Below are 14,931 nucleotides of genomic sequence, written 5' to 3' on the forward strand. Positions count from 1 at the left end.
GTCGTAGCAAATTTAGGGATTAGCAAATCAGATACATTCCTTGGTGTTGTGGTCAAATCTACAGCTATTTTAAAATAAATACTGAAAATATTAATGTTTTCACCCCTCAGCTCATAGAGAGCCGAGAAGCGATTAGTACAATAAGAACTATTTTTAAGTAGCAGTCTAAATTAGCCTACCAATTCAGGACAGATCTGAAATGAGACACAATGATTTTACAATGATATTGCAGATTTAAGCCTCTTATGAAGAGTCATTTGATAAAAAGTTAATCATTCTCTAAGGCATCATATATACTAATGATTCAGTCCCCAGTTGAATTAAGCCACTTACAGCTGGGCCACACAGAGATTCATCCCAATTATTCAACTCTATTTTTTGGTTGAGGAGACAGGGTCTTTGTACAGAGATTCGAGTCACCTTAATACAGTGGGAAGAGAGAGACTGAAATCAATTTGCCTGCTTCCCTGTGCTTTTTATACATAAAAGAGGGAGTGTGTGTATGATTTGAAAAGAGACTTCCATTTATAGGCATTCTCCAGGCACCTAATTTGGGAAGAATGAAAAACAAAACTAACAGGCATGAGATTGTCTTGCCAACTGAAAACCAAGATGCATGTAAAGAAAAAACAACTAAGCTTTTCTTCTATCAAAATACAAGCTGCACAATTTAACTCCACACTGGTTTCTAGAGATAAGAGTGCGGGCAAAAAAAAGAAAGAAAGAAAACTTTAAAAGTTTGTACATTTTTTGAAATTGTGGCCCTCAGGAGCTCTCAGTAAAGCTAAATATTCCTGCCTAATACACTCCCTTATGTGTAAACTTAGTACTCTCTGATATAGGTATCAATAGGAAGCTACTATGCCAAGAAGGCAAGCCAACATACTGCATCAGTACAGACTACAGTTCATAAAGTTATTCTTCTCTTTTTAAGGGGAAAGGAAGCAATTGTCTTTTATATAAAAAACACAAATCTGAGTAGTAGTTCTGTCTAACCAACTCTGTATCAAATATTTAATCATGACTTAGAATTTTAGTATTGATTCAGCTCAGCTTTCTAGAAAATTAAATATAATTTTAAAAGGTGTTGGTCACTAGTACAGTATGATACAGAAAAGAGCCTTAGGGAAATGTTAGATTTATTAGTTACTTTGTTTCATTGGAGGAAAAAACAAAACAAAAACTACACTTCTAAGAACTTTCCCCCACTATTGTTAAATGCGACACCTATGATTACTATAACTGAAATGGATGAAGGTACCTGTTGCATTTTCTTGTATTCCCCGACCCTGGCATAGGCCATGAAGAGATGAGAATGATACTCCTCACTGTTGGGAACCTTCTTTACAGCTGCCTCGTAAAGTTTTGTTACCAACTCCGCTAAACCAAAAACAGATGTTTCAGTTCTCACACATTTGGAATAGAAAGTTATAAAGCAGCTACCTCAAGATAACATCTGGGATACTTTGCAGAGTAATTAAATTACACTCAACACCTATAGGAACTGGTCTCTCTCTCCCACAAACACACAGTAGGCAAGAAACAGAAATGTTTAGAAAAAGAGTGTGTGTAAAAAAATAGAAAAAAAAAAAGACTAAAACGTTCAGAAACGTACTGAATGCTTTCAGGTACGTCATGTGTTGGGGTTAAAAAACTTCCAAATTCACCCATTTGGGGGCATTACACCAATTCAAGCTTTATACTTGGGTCACATGGAGACTGTCTACTTTAAATACATGATTTATTAAGACACAGAATGAATTCCTCAAGTTTAAATCGTTTTAAGGAAACTTCTCTAATGCAGCAGTTCTCAAACTTCATTGCCCCGCGACCCCCTTCTGACAACAAAAATCACTACACAATTCAGGATGGGGGACCGAGCCTGAGGCCCGCCGCCCTGGGGGGGGGGACTGCAAAACCAAAGGGCTTCAGCCCTGGGCGGGGGGCCTATAACCTGAGCTCTGCCACCTAGGACTGAAGGCTCCGGCCCCAGGCAGAGGGGTTTGTGGGACACTTTGGCCCCAGGCCCCAGAAAGTTTAACGCCAGCCCTGGCAACCCCATTAAAATGGGGTCATGACCAACTTTGGGGTTCCGACATACAGTTTGACAACCACTGCCTAACGTATTAGGAGCGACTATGCTATGCATTAAGAAGCCCTGTTCTTTCCCAAGTGACTTTTATGCTTTCTATCTCTTTTAATAATTTAATACAAAGATAATGTATTTCAAGATAAACCTATTAATATAGGCCTCTTATGATTAGATATGTAGGAGACCTAAACACTATTTGTATTTGATTTTAACATCCCTTCTCCCCCTCGCACCCAAAAATTATTTGTACTTACTCACACAATCATTATTGAATGTACTTTTCTTAAAAATTCAAATTATTCTTCACATAAAAGCACTATATACATGCAAGGTATTATTGTTAATAAGGTTTAGTATGATTTTATATATTCTTGAATAATTAATTTCTACGTGTACTACAGTCAGTTCTATTTATGTTTATATTTTTCTGGTTTTTAAGTTGAGAATTGTAGAAATAAAGATTTAAAGGCAGATATGAAGAGATTTCATATTATTACAATAAAAGTGCTTTAACAAAGCAAAGATTATGTACTGGAAATTAACTAGTAAAGGACACAAGAGGTTGCTATATGTCAAGAAATGGCCCTGGATAGTTACACCTTCTCATGTAAAAAAAATCCAGTTTTTCAGTCTACAATCATTTCTGCAATAAACCTGATAATGAACATTACTGACACCTCCTCAGGATAGTGATAAGGTATCTCCTTGTGCTGCAGACTAACCAAACCACATATGCTTTCTCTTTCATAGAAAGCATGCACAACTTTGTTTACTGAATGACCCAAGAAGTTATGATTCAGATGAATTGTTTTCAAAAGAGTAACAGGAAAGGGAGGGGTCGGGATTTCCCCTCTAAGTCTGCAACACAACTTCTAAAGCCATTTTGAGGGGCTAAATTCCTTGATTGTGTCTATATACATTATTTTAAATTGCTTCTTCAAAATTCATATACAGTATTAGTCGTTTATGATTTACATTATTCCTATTTAAAGTAACAACAACATCACATGTTTTTTGCTGGAATAAATTTGAATGAATTTGTTTGATATTATGACTAACATACAATGTTAAAATTACTCTGGACCCAATTTTCAATAATAGGAGTCTAACCAGAACATCTTGCTTTAAGATGATCAAATAGAAACTTGCATGTCAAAGGGGCATTTACGCAGTTCTGTGCCAAACTGGGCATCTGAATCCCATGTCTGAACCACCTATTAAAGTGCCCATGTGTGAAAACTGGACTTTGTACATTTCCCTTTGAATTTTGGGCAATAATTCATTTTAAAGAAAGGCCCAAGGAAAGGTTACATAATTATGATCAAGAAATTGAAATTTGCAGGAGAAAAGTAAAATAAAAAAAACCTACGTCTATGCATTTCCCGGTAAAGGATAGTTAGTGCTTGCAAAGAGTTGTCATCTGTAGGTTCGAGTGCTGTTACTTCTTGTGCGAGAGCAAACGCTTCATCTTGTTTCCCAGTTCTCTGCAAGCCGATTGCCTTTAAAACCTACACATGTAATAAGGAAGCAGCTATTGAAAAACACTGCCAACATCTACAGAAGAAAAACTTATTTTGAAACAAAGGATCATTATTAGAGAAAAATCCACTTGCCCATGGTGAGAAAGGGACTTGTCAAAGTGAGTGCCATCAATTTCTGAAGAATCTAAGCTTCCATTTAATAAAATAAAAATAAAAAGAGGGGGAGGCGTTGCGAAGAAAAACTTCCAAATGTGAATAGTGTAAAACTGTTGTTTTCAACCTATGTCTCAGATTTCTAATGGGGTCTGCACCTCCACTCAACATTTTTTAGGGGCCTGCAAATGAAAAAAGGTTGAAAACCACTCATGTAAATGATGCAGTGCTGCCTTCCTCAGTCTGTGTAGACTGCCAGTTTCAGTGCTTTTGCTGCTACTCAATTTTCCCTACCTGTAGCAGAGTGAAAACCAACCAGTCTCACCAGTTTTCACTACTGGTGTTCAGAACTATGGGGTCAAAAGAGAAACTAACAATATTCACATCTGTTTCACTTTCCAGCAGCTTGGGAAAGCTCTGACAAGTCGCAGCTGCATCAGTAGCCAGAAGCCTGGAAGAGGGATAGAACAGCAGAAGCCCTGGTAACATCATAGTAGCCAAAGGGCAGAATTTGGCAGTTTAGAAAGTAACATTTCTTAACACATTTTCAAACAAACATGATATGACATGATTTAAAGGGTTCTATTAACCTTCTGAAAGATTTTAAGAAACACTGTGGCCTCTGTTAAAAAAAAAAATATCACAGATTACTGGAAGCTTGAATGGGACAGCAGAATTTCTCCAAATTTCAGAACTGTGTTTGTTCAGTAAAATAACGTAATGAAGAGCAATCAAACTTACCTTAGCGCAGTGAAGATCTTTGTGTTTTTTTAGCAGTTTATCTGCCTGCTGGATTGCCATTTTATTATTGCCATTATCAAGATAATCTACATAAAAACACACAGTGATTACAACTGACAGCAAAGAAAAGATGGATATCTATTCCCTAATCTCAAGGAGGGGGGAAGGTCTGTGCTGTAAGAGTGATAATGAATGTTCAGTTCACAACTACTGAATGCCTGTTCAGTGACCATTTCCACAGTGCAGCTTAGAAACATATCTCATTTGTTCTAGTTTCAGTCATCCCAACACAAAGTACAGTAAGAGACTCTTTTGGTCTTTCCTGATAAAAGCTCAGGATACATAATAATATGACAAGGCACAATGGCTTCAGATACGAGCCTCTCTCCACTAAAGACTAGGCTGACATCCTTTGCTCTAGTTACAAGTAGAAGTGAATTTGATAGGCTAATAGGAGTCTTTCCATGGATTTAAGTGGTGGTGGATCAGACCCGAAAAGACATTTGCAATCTATCTCTACATGGAAAGACCTACTAGGTCATATGATCCATTCCTCAATCAGTGCAGGTTCGCACCCTACTAATATTCCATGATGCTATGTTTAGTCAAGTTTTAAAGCACTCAAATGAGGCTTTCATTGGCTCTATGGAGACTATTCCACAATTAGTATTTATTATTTTCTATTACTGTAGCATGCAAGAGCCCATGGCCTGGTCTACACTACAGAGTTAGTTTGACGTAATGCAGCTTACATCAACCTAAATCTGTAAGCGTCTACACTAAAATGTTGCTCCCGCCAATGTAACTCGCCCCCTACATTGACTTAATAACTCCACTTCTGTGAGCGGTGTAGTGCTTAGGTCAATGTAGTTAGGTCGACGCACTGTCAGCGTAGACACTGCCTTGCTGCCATTCAGAACCCATCCCACAATGCCCCACACTGACAGTTAAATCAGTGGAAGCGCTCCAGATGAGGACATGCATCACCAATTCAAGGAGCACGATGTGGACATGCAAAAGTTATTTAGTTACTGTGGGTGGCTGTACGTCATCATAACTTAGGTCGACTTAATACTGTAGGTAGACTTCCCCCAAGTCATGGAACAAGATTCCATTATTCTCATCTCTTAAGGTATGTCTAACACTGCGCAAAACCCTGGGTCAACTGACTCGGGTTCACACTACACGGCTAAAAATAGCAATGCAGACATTCCCGCTCAGGCAGGAGCCCAGGCTCTGAAACCCAGTGAGGGGGGAGGGTCTCAGAGCCTGGGCTCCAGCCTGAGCAGGAACATCTACACTATTACTTTTAGTCTCATAGCGCAAACCCTGTGAACCTGAGTCAGTTGACCTGGGCTCTACGACCTACTGCCACAGTGGATTTTTTTTTTTTTTTTGCAGTGTCGACATACCTTTAGAAAAAGGTGGCTATACAGTTTAAAAGTTTCTTTTCTCATTTCATATCATTATTCTCAGTTCTAACTCCAATGGGATACACTCAGATTATCTGAAAATTACTGAAATCAGAATAAGAGATTAATCTGAGAAGAGAACAATAAACCCACTCAATCTTTGCACCACGTCAGACTTTTTGAGACTTGTTAACCTAAACCTAGCGTAAAACAACTGGGATGTATCCAATGAGCCAAAAAGCATAAGTGAAGTGTTCCTAATTTTCTTCTAAATTCCTGGTAAGGAGCTAACACTAGCTAACTGAAATTAAATTATACACTTTCTTGCTAGGACTGCATTTCTTATGAGGACGGATTCCACTGAGTTAAGAAGGTGACCCTTAGTAATTTCCTGCCATATTCTACAAAATTCATATCCATATTACTGAGATTTACATTCAATGGCATTTAATATTTGCCTCTATGGTAGTATCTATGCTAAAGAATTGAACCACTGCTAAATGAACTGGGGGGTGGGGGGGGGGGTGAGATTGTATAGGTTAAGTGCATATTGTGCAGTCTGTCCATACTAACTAAAACAAAACTTTCAAGTATTTCAACTAACAGGGTAAAATGATATTATGACTTTATAAGAGGTGGCTGTTCTGAAAAGGATGCACAGCAACCTCTCTCCAATGCCCTTCCAGGCTTGTTAGACCTTAAAGATTTGCCGAATACAGACGTTTTAAAAATTATGAAATTGAACAAGCTGGTAACCTCATTATAAATTGATGGGTTTTTTGGTTCACGGATTTGTATTTCATGGTACATGCACACTCTGCACAGTCAATCTGTGGAACTCCTTGCCAGAGGAGGTTGTGAAGACTAGGACTATCACAGGGTTTAAAAGAGAACTAGATAAATTCATGGAGGTTAAGCCCATTAATGGCTATTAGCCAGGATGGGTAAGGAATGGTGTCCCTAGCCTCTCTTTGTCAGAGAGTGGAGATGAATGGCAGGAGAGAGATCACTTGATCATTACCTGTTAGGTTCACTCCCTCTGGGGCACCTGGCATTGGCCACTGTCGGTAGACAGGATACTGGGCTAGATGGACCTTTGGTCTGACCCAGTACGACCGTTCTTATGTTCTTATCCAGTTTGCACTGACTGTCTTGGGGTTGTTAAACTTATCTAGCTGCACTGATAAGATCTCTGCTATAGGTAGCAGTGTAACACACAAGTCACAAGGCTTTCTAAATAGTAGCAGAATAAGGACTATGTATTGTCAACAACATGAACAAGTTTCTCAGGAACCAAAAGAACTGGCATCTTCCATTTATCACAAAAGAACTTAAACTAAAGAAAAATATTAAAGTACAGATTATTAATAGCAAGACTATGGGTGGAGATTTTAAATGAATGGAAATGCCCAACATAATTAACTTCCTGATTAATGTACAACAAATTAAGATAAAAGATGGATATAACTGTCAAGGCATCCTGAGTAATCAAGTACACAGTACAAACAGAAAAGTGATGTTACAAGCAAAGTAACTAGAACCTTCACCCCACACAAAATCTGTTTACTTTTTGGCCTTTAATAAAAGCTACACAATTACATGTTTAAGAAGCCATGCTTCATTTATTAAGGACTATAAATACCAAATATTAACTACAACACCTTAGGTTCCCAGTGATGCTTTCTAGAGCCAACACTATGCACTCAGCACATTGCATTTTAAAAGGCATTACACTCTCTCTGACAGCTACTAGGGCTGAAACACCAAAATACATCTCAGTTAAAATGTCAGTATATTTCAGTGTCTTCTGGCTTAATTTTTTTAAGTTACAGTTTTTCTAACAGTTAAATTTGAATTTTCTCTAGTTTAAGAAGCTACTTTGCAAATGTATCACTACATACAAAGCCAGCAATTCCAGAGCATGCCATAGAAAATTCAGAAAAACTTTCAGTTCATCACATTGAACCAAACTAGAGAGCTACAATTACAATTTCTGTAAGGAATGTTTATTTTTCTTTAATATAACCATGTCTTTATATTTTTATTCTTTACCGTATTTTAACTAACACCAAGTAGAAGTAGCTATGGCCCCAATCCCATAAAGAGAACTGCCTCCACTGACTTCACCAGAATTCAACCTGGGATGCAGGGGTCTACCTGCAAAGTTTTCTTTGTGAGACAAGTACTTAAAACATGAATGGTGCACTTAAAAAACCAAGTTCATCCCTAACCAAATGCAATTCCCCTTGTGTTTCTAACCAGTGATTTATTTGCATATGGGAAGTCAAGTACATTTTCTGCACTCTCTAAATTATCTGTTCTGGGATTCTAGAAGTTTAACAACATCCCAGTGTGGCACATGCACAAATATAGAGCAACATTTTTCAACTACTTTCTTAACCAATGTGCCTCCTAATAAAGCTCGAGAAGAACTGCATGCAATACTTAAAAGATATTTTGGGGCAGACTTTTAAGACAGGAGGTTGCTGAACAAGACTACTCTCTTGTAAAGTTTCACTGCTTTTTCTCTCTATTGATTTTTGTATAGCCATCGCTATGATATCTAGGTGCCACAATATTTCAATCCACAGCTTTAAAGAGTGTGTGGCTTCTCTCGCCCCTTTTAGACTCACAGATAAATGAGTTTTTAACTTAAAAATCAGTTTTGCATGGGGAAGATTTGATGTTTGTTTGCAAAGGCAGATGGGGAAAGAAAGCTCAATTCTGCATTAAAAAATATGCATCCACTCTTACAAGTCTCTCAATCTTTTGTGCAAAACAAAATAAACTGGGAACACAATTCTCTTAACCAGGAGGAAAAGAAATTAACATGGCAATTGTCCAAGGATGTTTTGCATTAAGAAATTATACCATTCCCTTCTCTCCCCCCAAAAGTTAGAGAATTGGGAGGTTTCCAAGTGTGGGAAGACAAGAAAGGAAGGATATCAAAGCTGCACAGCAAGTTAAAGCATGGGGTAATATATTTAGCAAAGGGTAATGTAACCTACAGAAAAATATACAGAAGTGGAATAGGACAAATACATTCTCTAATGCTGGTGAGAAATTCATATTTAAAGACAGGGATCCGTTTTTGGATGGGGGACGCAGGAGAAAGAAGTTATTTGTGGCAGGGATGGTGTCCAGCACTTAGTATACTGTGGGTGCTACTATCATGCAAATAATTAATAGCTTCCTCAGCTCCCAATTGTAGATATAAACCACTATACAACCCTAACGGACTGCGAGCTAATTGGGGCAGGGACGCTCTTTACATTTTGCCTTGAACACTACCAACTTGGTGTTGAGGGCTAAACAGTAACATAGGGCCAAAAACCAACCGGGTAGAGGAAGAAAGGGCCAATCCCTCAGTTTCTCACCATGTAAACACAATTACTGACAATTTGCAGTAATAGCTCCTTTAGCAATCCTGGGCTGAGCACTTCAAAATACCAGTAATGATTAATCACAGATTTGTAAGGAGTGAGGGGAAGCAGGGAAATTCTCTCCTCCCTAGCCCAAGCAGAGGGTCTACACTATGTAAAGCCTCTTTACCCCCTGGTGGCCCCACGTGCTTCAGGGAGGGAAGCTTAATCGTGATCAGTCCCTTCACATGTTATTTCCAATATCAGATGCAAACCAGCCCAACAGAGCTTATAATGGGGATAGGGTGACCAGATAGCAAGTGTGAAAAATTGGGACACTTTTTTTTTTTTGGGGGGGGGGGGGGGAATAGTTACCAATATAAGACAAACCCCCAACACTGGGGCACCTGGCCACGCGAAGTGAGGAGGGAAATCAAGGGGCCACACCCCGCCTCCAGGGCTTGTGGGGAGACATGGGGGTCGGGGGCCCCCGAGGAGGGGTGAGGGGCCCCTGTGGGGGCAGCGGCTGGGTGGCACAGAGGGGCAGGCTAGGGGGGAGAAGGGCGCCCGAGGGAAGGAGCTGGAGAGGGGCGCCTCCCCCTCCCGCAAGGGCCTCCCCCGGGGTCTGAGCCCCGCTCCCCTGCAGGAGCTCGGGGGCGAGGAGGGTTAGCTCTTCCCGGCCCAGCGGGGCTCCCCGGGCGGCGGGAACCACGCGAGGCCGTGGACGCGGCGCGGCCCGGTCGGGGAGGGGGGGAGGTGCCGGGCGCCAGCCGCGGTGCGGGGGCAGCCCCGCTGAGGGGGCGGGGGGGTCGGTACCGTAGATAGGCCGGAGGCGCCGGTCGTTGGGGTCCTGCACATGGCCCCGCGCCGCCATGATGAGAGCGCAGAACCGCAGTGCGCAGCCGCCGCGCCGGCGGGACCGGCCAGGCTCGGCCCGGGGGGCGGGGGAGGGTAAAGAGGCCGGGGCGGGCGGGCGCTGCCCGGCCTCACGTTCCCGGGCTCGGACTCTCTCTCCCCCCCCCGCCCCGCGATAGGGCCTGTCGCGATATGACTGGCCAAGGGGGAGCCCGCGGTCTGTGGGGACAGCGCCAGCCGGGGGGTTGCAGCCCCCCGCCCCGGCTCGCCGCCTGGCTGCCGGGGTTGGGCCTACCGCGATACTCCCCCCGGCTCGCGTGGCCGGGCTCTCCGGTCCCCTAGTCCCGCCTTGCACAGTGCCGCCCAGGGCCTGCTGCGAGGTCCCCCCCTCACCCGCGCACCGTGCGGGACACAGGGCCCCAGCACACAGCAGGGCAGGGACCCCCCTTCATGGCCCTGCGGCCTGCCCAGAGCTTCCCAGCAGCCCTGGGGCTACCACCCAGCCCCCTGCTTGCCCCCGCCTGGCCCTAGGGTAACTGTGAGGCCTATGGCCATGTCCAGCGGTGTAGGGTGACCAGTCAGCAAATGTGAAAAATTGGGACGGGGGGGGGGTAATAGGAGCCTATATAAGAAAAAGACCCAAAAATCGGGACTGTCCCTATAAAATCGGGACATCTGGTCACCCTAAACAGGTGCGATGCTCTCCTTCCACCCACTGGTAAGCAGTGGCCTGGGTGCACATCCACACATCATCAGTCTAGTACTTCAAAAGGGAGTTGTGAGTTTTATCTACTCCTTGCAAAGCACTTTGAGGGTTTTGGAGGATAAGCGTAGAAAAAGGCAAAGTCTTATTAATCATGCTCCCCCTATCTCACTTCCTTCTGTTTGAGTTGCATAAAGGGTTTTTCAGCTGCCAGCCAGCTGCATGGTGCAATTCACAGAGAGCTGCATTTCTACGTCATTCACGCTTGAGTCCTGTGCAGAGGCTGGGGGTGGACAATGCGATGGATCACTTGATAATTGTTCATTCCCTGTCAAGCACCTGGCATAGGCCACCATTAGAAGACAGGATACTGGCCTCGATGGACCATTGGTCTGACCCAGTATGGCTATTCTTACATTCTGTGTCTGTAAGACCCTGTTCTCAGTTGCTTAGTAAAGTTTGGCAAAATTATGTTTGGGCTGAGAATTGGGAATGTTTGATAAAGAGACTGGGACAAGGAGTTAGGGGGACACTGATATTGGACAAGGAACACATGGAGAAAGGGAGGGGATAGGAGACAGTGGGGACAGTGTATGTGGAGGACATGAGAGACAGGTAGGGGAGAGAAATTGTATGAGGGCCTGGGACTGACTTGGCAAGGAGTACAGGGTCAGGGAGCTGAAGGCAGGGACACTGGGATAAGAAGCCTGATGAGCAGAGACTACCTGTTATACCATAGTATAACTAAAGGTTCCAACCTAGGACTCATAGGGCTGCCAATATAATACCAGGTGATAGACTTTGTTTTTTCAGTTTGCTTTTTTAAAAAGCTAGGAAGTTACATACATAAAAATTACATTAAAAAATTAAGGTCAAGCACTCAAAAGTTAGGAAATGCCAGAATTAAAGGTTGCCTGTGCAGCCTTAATGCATGAATTCAAAGAGGTCAAATTATAATACAGCTTAATGACATGATCACATACTATTTTTTCCAAAGGACTCCTGCTTCATTCAGTGATTACTTAATACTTAGCTCTTATATAGCCCTTTTCATCAGCAGATCTTAAAGCACTTTTTAAGGGAGGTCAGCATCATTATCCTCATTTAACAGCTGGAGAAACTGAGGCATGAAGAGGGGAAATGATTTGCTCAAGGTCACTGAGCAGGCCACTGGTAGAGCTGGGAATAGAACACCGGTCTTCAGCATCCTAGTCCAGTGCTCTGTTTGCTAGAACACACTTATTTTGCTGCTTAACAAGCAGGAATACAATGCTTTGTTTTCCCCTTGTTGTTTGCTGTGTGGCTCCATGCCACATTTACTGCACACTACTCAAACCCTACTCTGAAGACAATCATTAGTTTCCTCAAGGGCTTTTCTATGTACTCACCACTATAGTATCTGAGTGCTTAAAAAATATTAATGAATTTTCCCACATCTCTGTGAGATGAGGAGTATTAGCCCCATTTTTCAGGTAGGATATGGGAGCACAGAGAGATTAAGGTCAAAAGCATCCACTAATTTTACCCAGTTTGAGACATCTAGGACATGTTTACGTTAACACAATACATTAGATGTTTGAAGTACAGCTCCCTTTGACTTGCACTCCTGCATATCAGAGCCCAGAAGCTGAAGTCAGGTACCTAGAAAGTTAGAAACACAATTAGAGACCAGCTGTTGAGTCTGATTTTAAAACTTGACTAGCATCATTCACACAAGAACTCCACCCTGGCAAAGACACAGGTAGAATGCAGTTTTCTGGGGCAGCACAGCATTAAATTGCCTTAATCACATGACCATTCTTTCCTCCTGCAATCCCCTGCCTCATCCAATCCCCATCCAGAACACTGATTTTCAACCTTTGACCTGCACTTCCATTCCTGTTTTTTCCATTTCTTGTCCCCATAATCACTTGGTATCTGGGAGATGTGGTTCCTCCCTATCATGGGGGGAGGGAGCCTTTAGTTTTGGGAAGGCCTAGGCTCACCCATCCCCCCAGTACCCACAAGAGGCACACATCTTCCAACTTCTGTAATGAATAAAGCAGACAAGAGTCTCCTTCACTGCACTACTCTGATTCATCCCCACAGCAAATCCATCACAGGCAACATTACTTCTGTAATTTCCAAACTTTTGAGTGATTGGGTTTGCAAGCTTAATAATGCTCTTTATTATAGTTTGTGTAAAGTGCATATAAAGTATATTTATTTAATGCACAAGGATCCTTCAGAATGAAAGGTGCTGTGTATAAATTTAAATTAATTTAGTAAACATAAACGGTTAGTGACTTTGTCATTAGAAACCACTTTCACTTGATGAAACTAATTTAAACATAAGTTCTGATTCTCAACAAAATCAGTGGCAGAGTTTGATATAAATATGTGTAGAATCTACTTTTCTGCAGCAGTTCAGTCTGTGTTAGCCTGCATGGTCTGGGAAGAGACAGTAATTGCTTTAAACTGCTTTTCAGATGTCCTTAGATGCAGTCATACTTAAGAGCATCTTTGCTGATCAGAGACAGCAGTGTTGGTAAGTAGTTTAATACCGAATTATAAAGAAGTCTGAAGTAATACCACTTTCTTATTCACAACCATTTATAATAATGGTTCTGTAGTGGTCAACAGAATGCAAGTTCTAAATTCTCACTTACTGGATTGCCAGCAGTGCAGAATAAGAGGCTTATAGCATCTTTCCAGGCAAAATTTTATTGACTCCACAGCTAACATTAAAAGGACACAATTTTCCTGTAAATCAAGGCCATAATAATAATCTAATGTTTTGTAAGGTATGTGTCTGACCAATGCTTGCAGAAAGGAAGTGACTAGGTATTGACTGGAGCTGGGGGAAAAAACAAAACCCACTATGAATGTCACAGGATCTATAACTTGGATGCCCAGTAAGGTATGCAGCTAAATACCCCATATAAATGTTTACAGTGTAAGAGCTGACCAAAAAAATAAATAAAAATCAGTTAGATGCTGCCAGCATCTTGAATGTCACAACTCTATAGTTACATGTATTTTATTCACTCTGGAGCATGGGCCTCTAAACATTAAGAGCATCAATAAGGTCATCTTTTCTTTTTCACTAATTAAAACTTGGTCCAGTGCCTGAGACAGAATATTGAGTTAAATGGGCCACATCTGTCCTGATCTGGCAATACTTGTGGATCCAGGAAAAAGAAATATAGAATAGGTAGAAAAGAAGTTATTACTAACATTTGTAGGGAAAAACAAATCACCAAACAGGATCTACATTTGATGAAACTGAATACAAGATCAGCATTTAATACAAGTATGATGTCCAAAGTTTAAGTGATTTTGTAAGAGACATTTTCTGTCAAGCATTCTAACAATAATAGCTATGTGCTACTCTTATTCTGTATTGTACCTTGTAACAGCATCCCTTCATAGCATGAGGTTGCCCTGCAACATCCCTGCCTTAGTTTCTTCCTCTGAAGTGGGTCCTCTTGGCCTTCTCCACACGGGAGAAAGGTAGCAATGTGGCTTGGTTCTCCTGTCTCCTGTGGAGGGGCAAGGAACAACTGCAGTCTCTGTGCCACCATGGTTCCTTGCTAGTGCCCCCTAGGCTTTCAAAAGGAACAGTGAGGAGGTGAGGCCAGGGCAGTGCCCCCCATGCCACACCAATTAAGAAGTGGCTAGTTGCAATGTGGAGAGAGCACGATGCACAGTCATAAATTTCCCAGCAGGCATGCATTTCCTGTGTTCTGCAGGGCTCTGCTGAAGCAGTAGTCGAGGCACAATCCCTTCTAGAGCTCCCTCTAGCTTCAGGGTGGCAAAAATAATTGACACTGATTGGCTAGCTTGTTGACATTCTCAGCAGAGAGGCCAAGGACTGAATGGTTCAGAATCTGAACTCCCGCCTTCTCACTCCTAGAGATGGTCCTTTCACGTTAAGATTGAAGCAGCATGGGGGAGCTTCCACTGCTACTCCCAGGCTGTATCTGGTAGGAGGTTATAGGGAGGATTTCAGCCTCTGGGGCTATCAAGCTGGCACCTTTCAGGTACAGTAAATTAGTAATGCATGTATATTATTTACTCCTCCATACAAATGAGTCTATGAAGAATTAAAATTAATATGAAGAAAATAAAAAGTAAGGAAGAATTACAAGAT

At 41.9% G+C, this 14,931-nt stretch overlaps 1 protein-coding gene across 1 annotated transcript in view; it reads right to left on the reverse strand.

Annotated features, from left to right (window-relative positions):
• NAA25 (N-alpha-acetyltransferase 25, NatB auxiliary subunit) overlaps positions 1-10,134 on the reverse strand; it is a 46,814-nt gene extending 36,680 nt beyond the window's left edge. Inside the window, exons 1-4 of the mRNA XM_054006500.1 lie at positions 10,058-10,134; positions 4,468-4,553; positions 3,462-3,600; positions 1,262-1,380 (exon numbers count right to left, since the gene is read on the reverse strand). Of these exons, the coding sequence (XP_053862475.1) occupies positions 1,262-1,380; positions 3,462-3,600; positions 4,468-4,553; positions 10,058-10,115 (402 nt within the window). The 5' untranslated portion in view covers positions 10,116-10,134. The remainder of the gene's footprint in view (positions 1-1,261; positions 1,381-3,461; positions 3,601-4,467; positions 4,554-10,057) is intronic.
• Between the last annotated feature and the right edge of the window lie 4,797 nt (positions 10,135-14,931).

This window comes from Malaclemys terrapin, chromosome 16 (genome assembly GCF_027887155.1).
Source record: "Malaclemys terrapin pileata isolate rMalTer1 chromosome 16, rMalTer1.hap1, whole genome shotgun sequence".
Taxonomy (NCBI): Eukaryota; Metazoa; Chordata; order Testudines; family Emydidae; genus Malaclemys; species Malaclemys terrapin.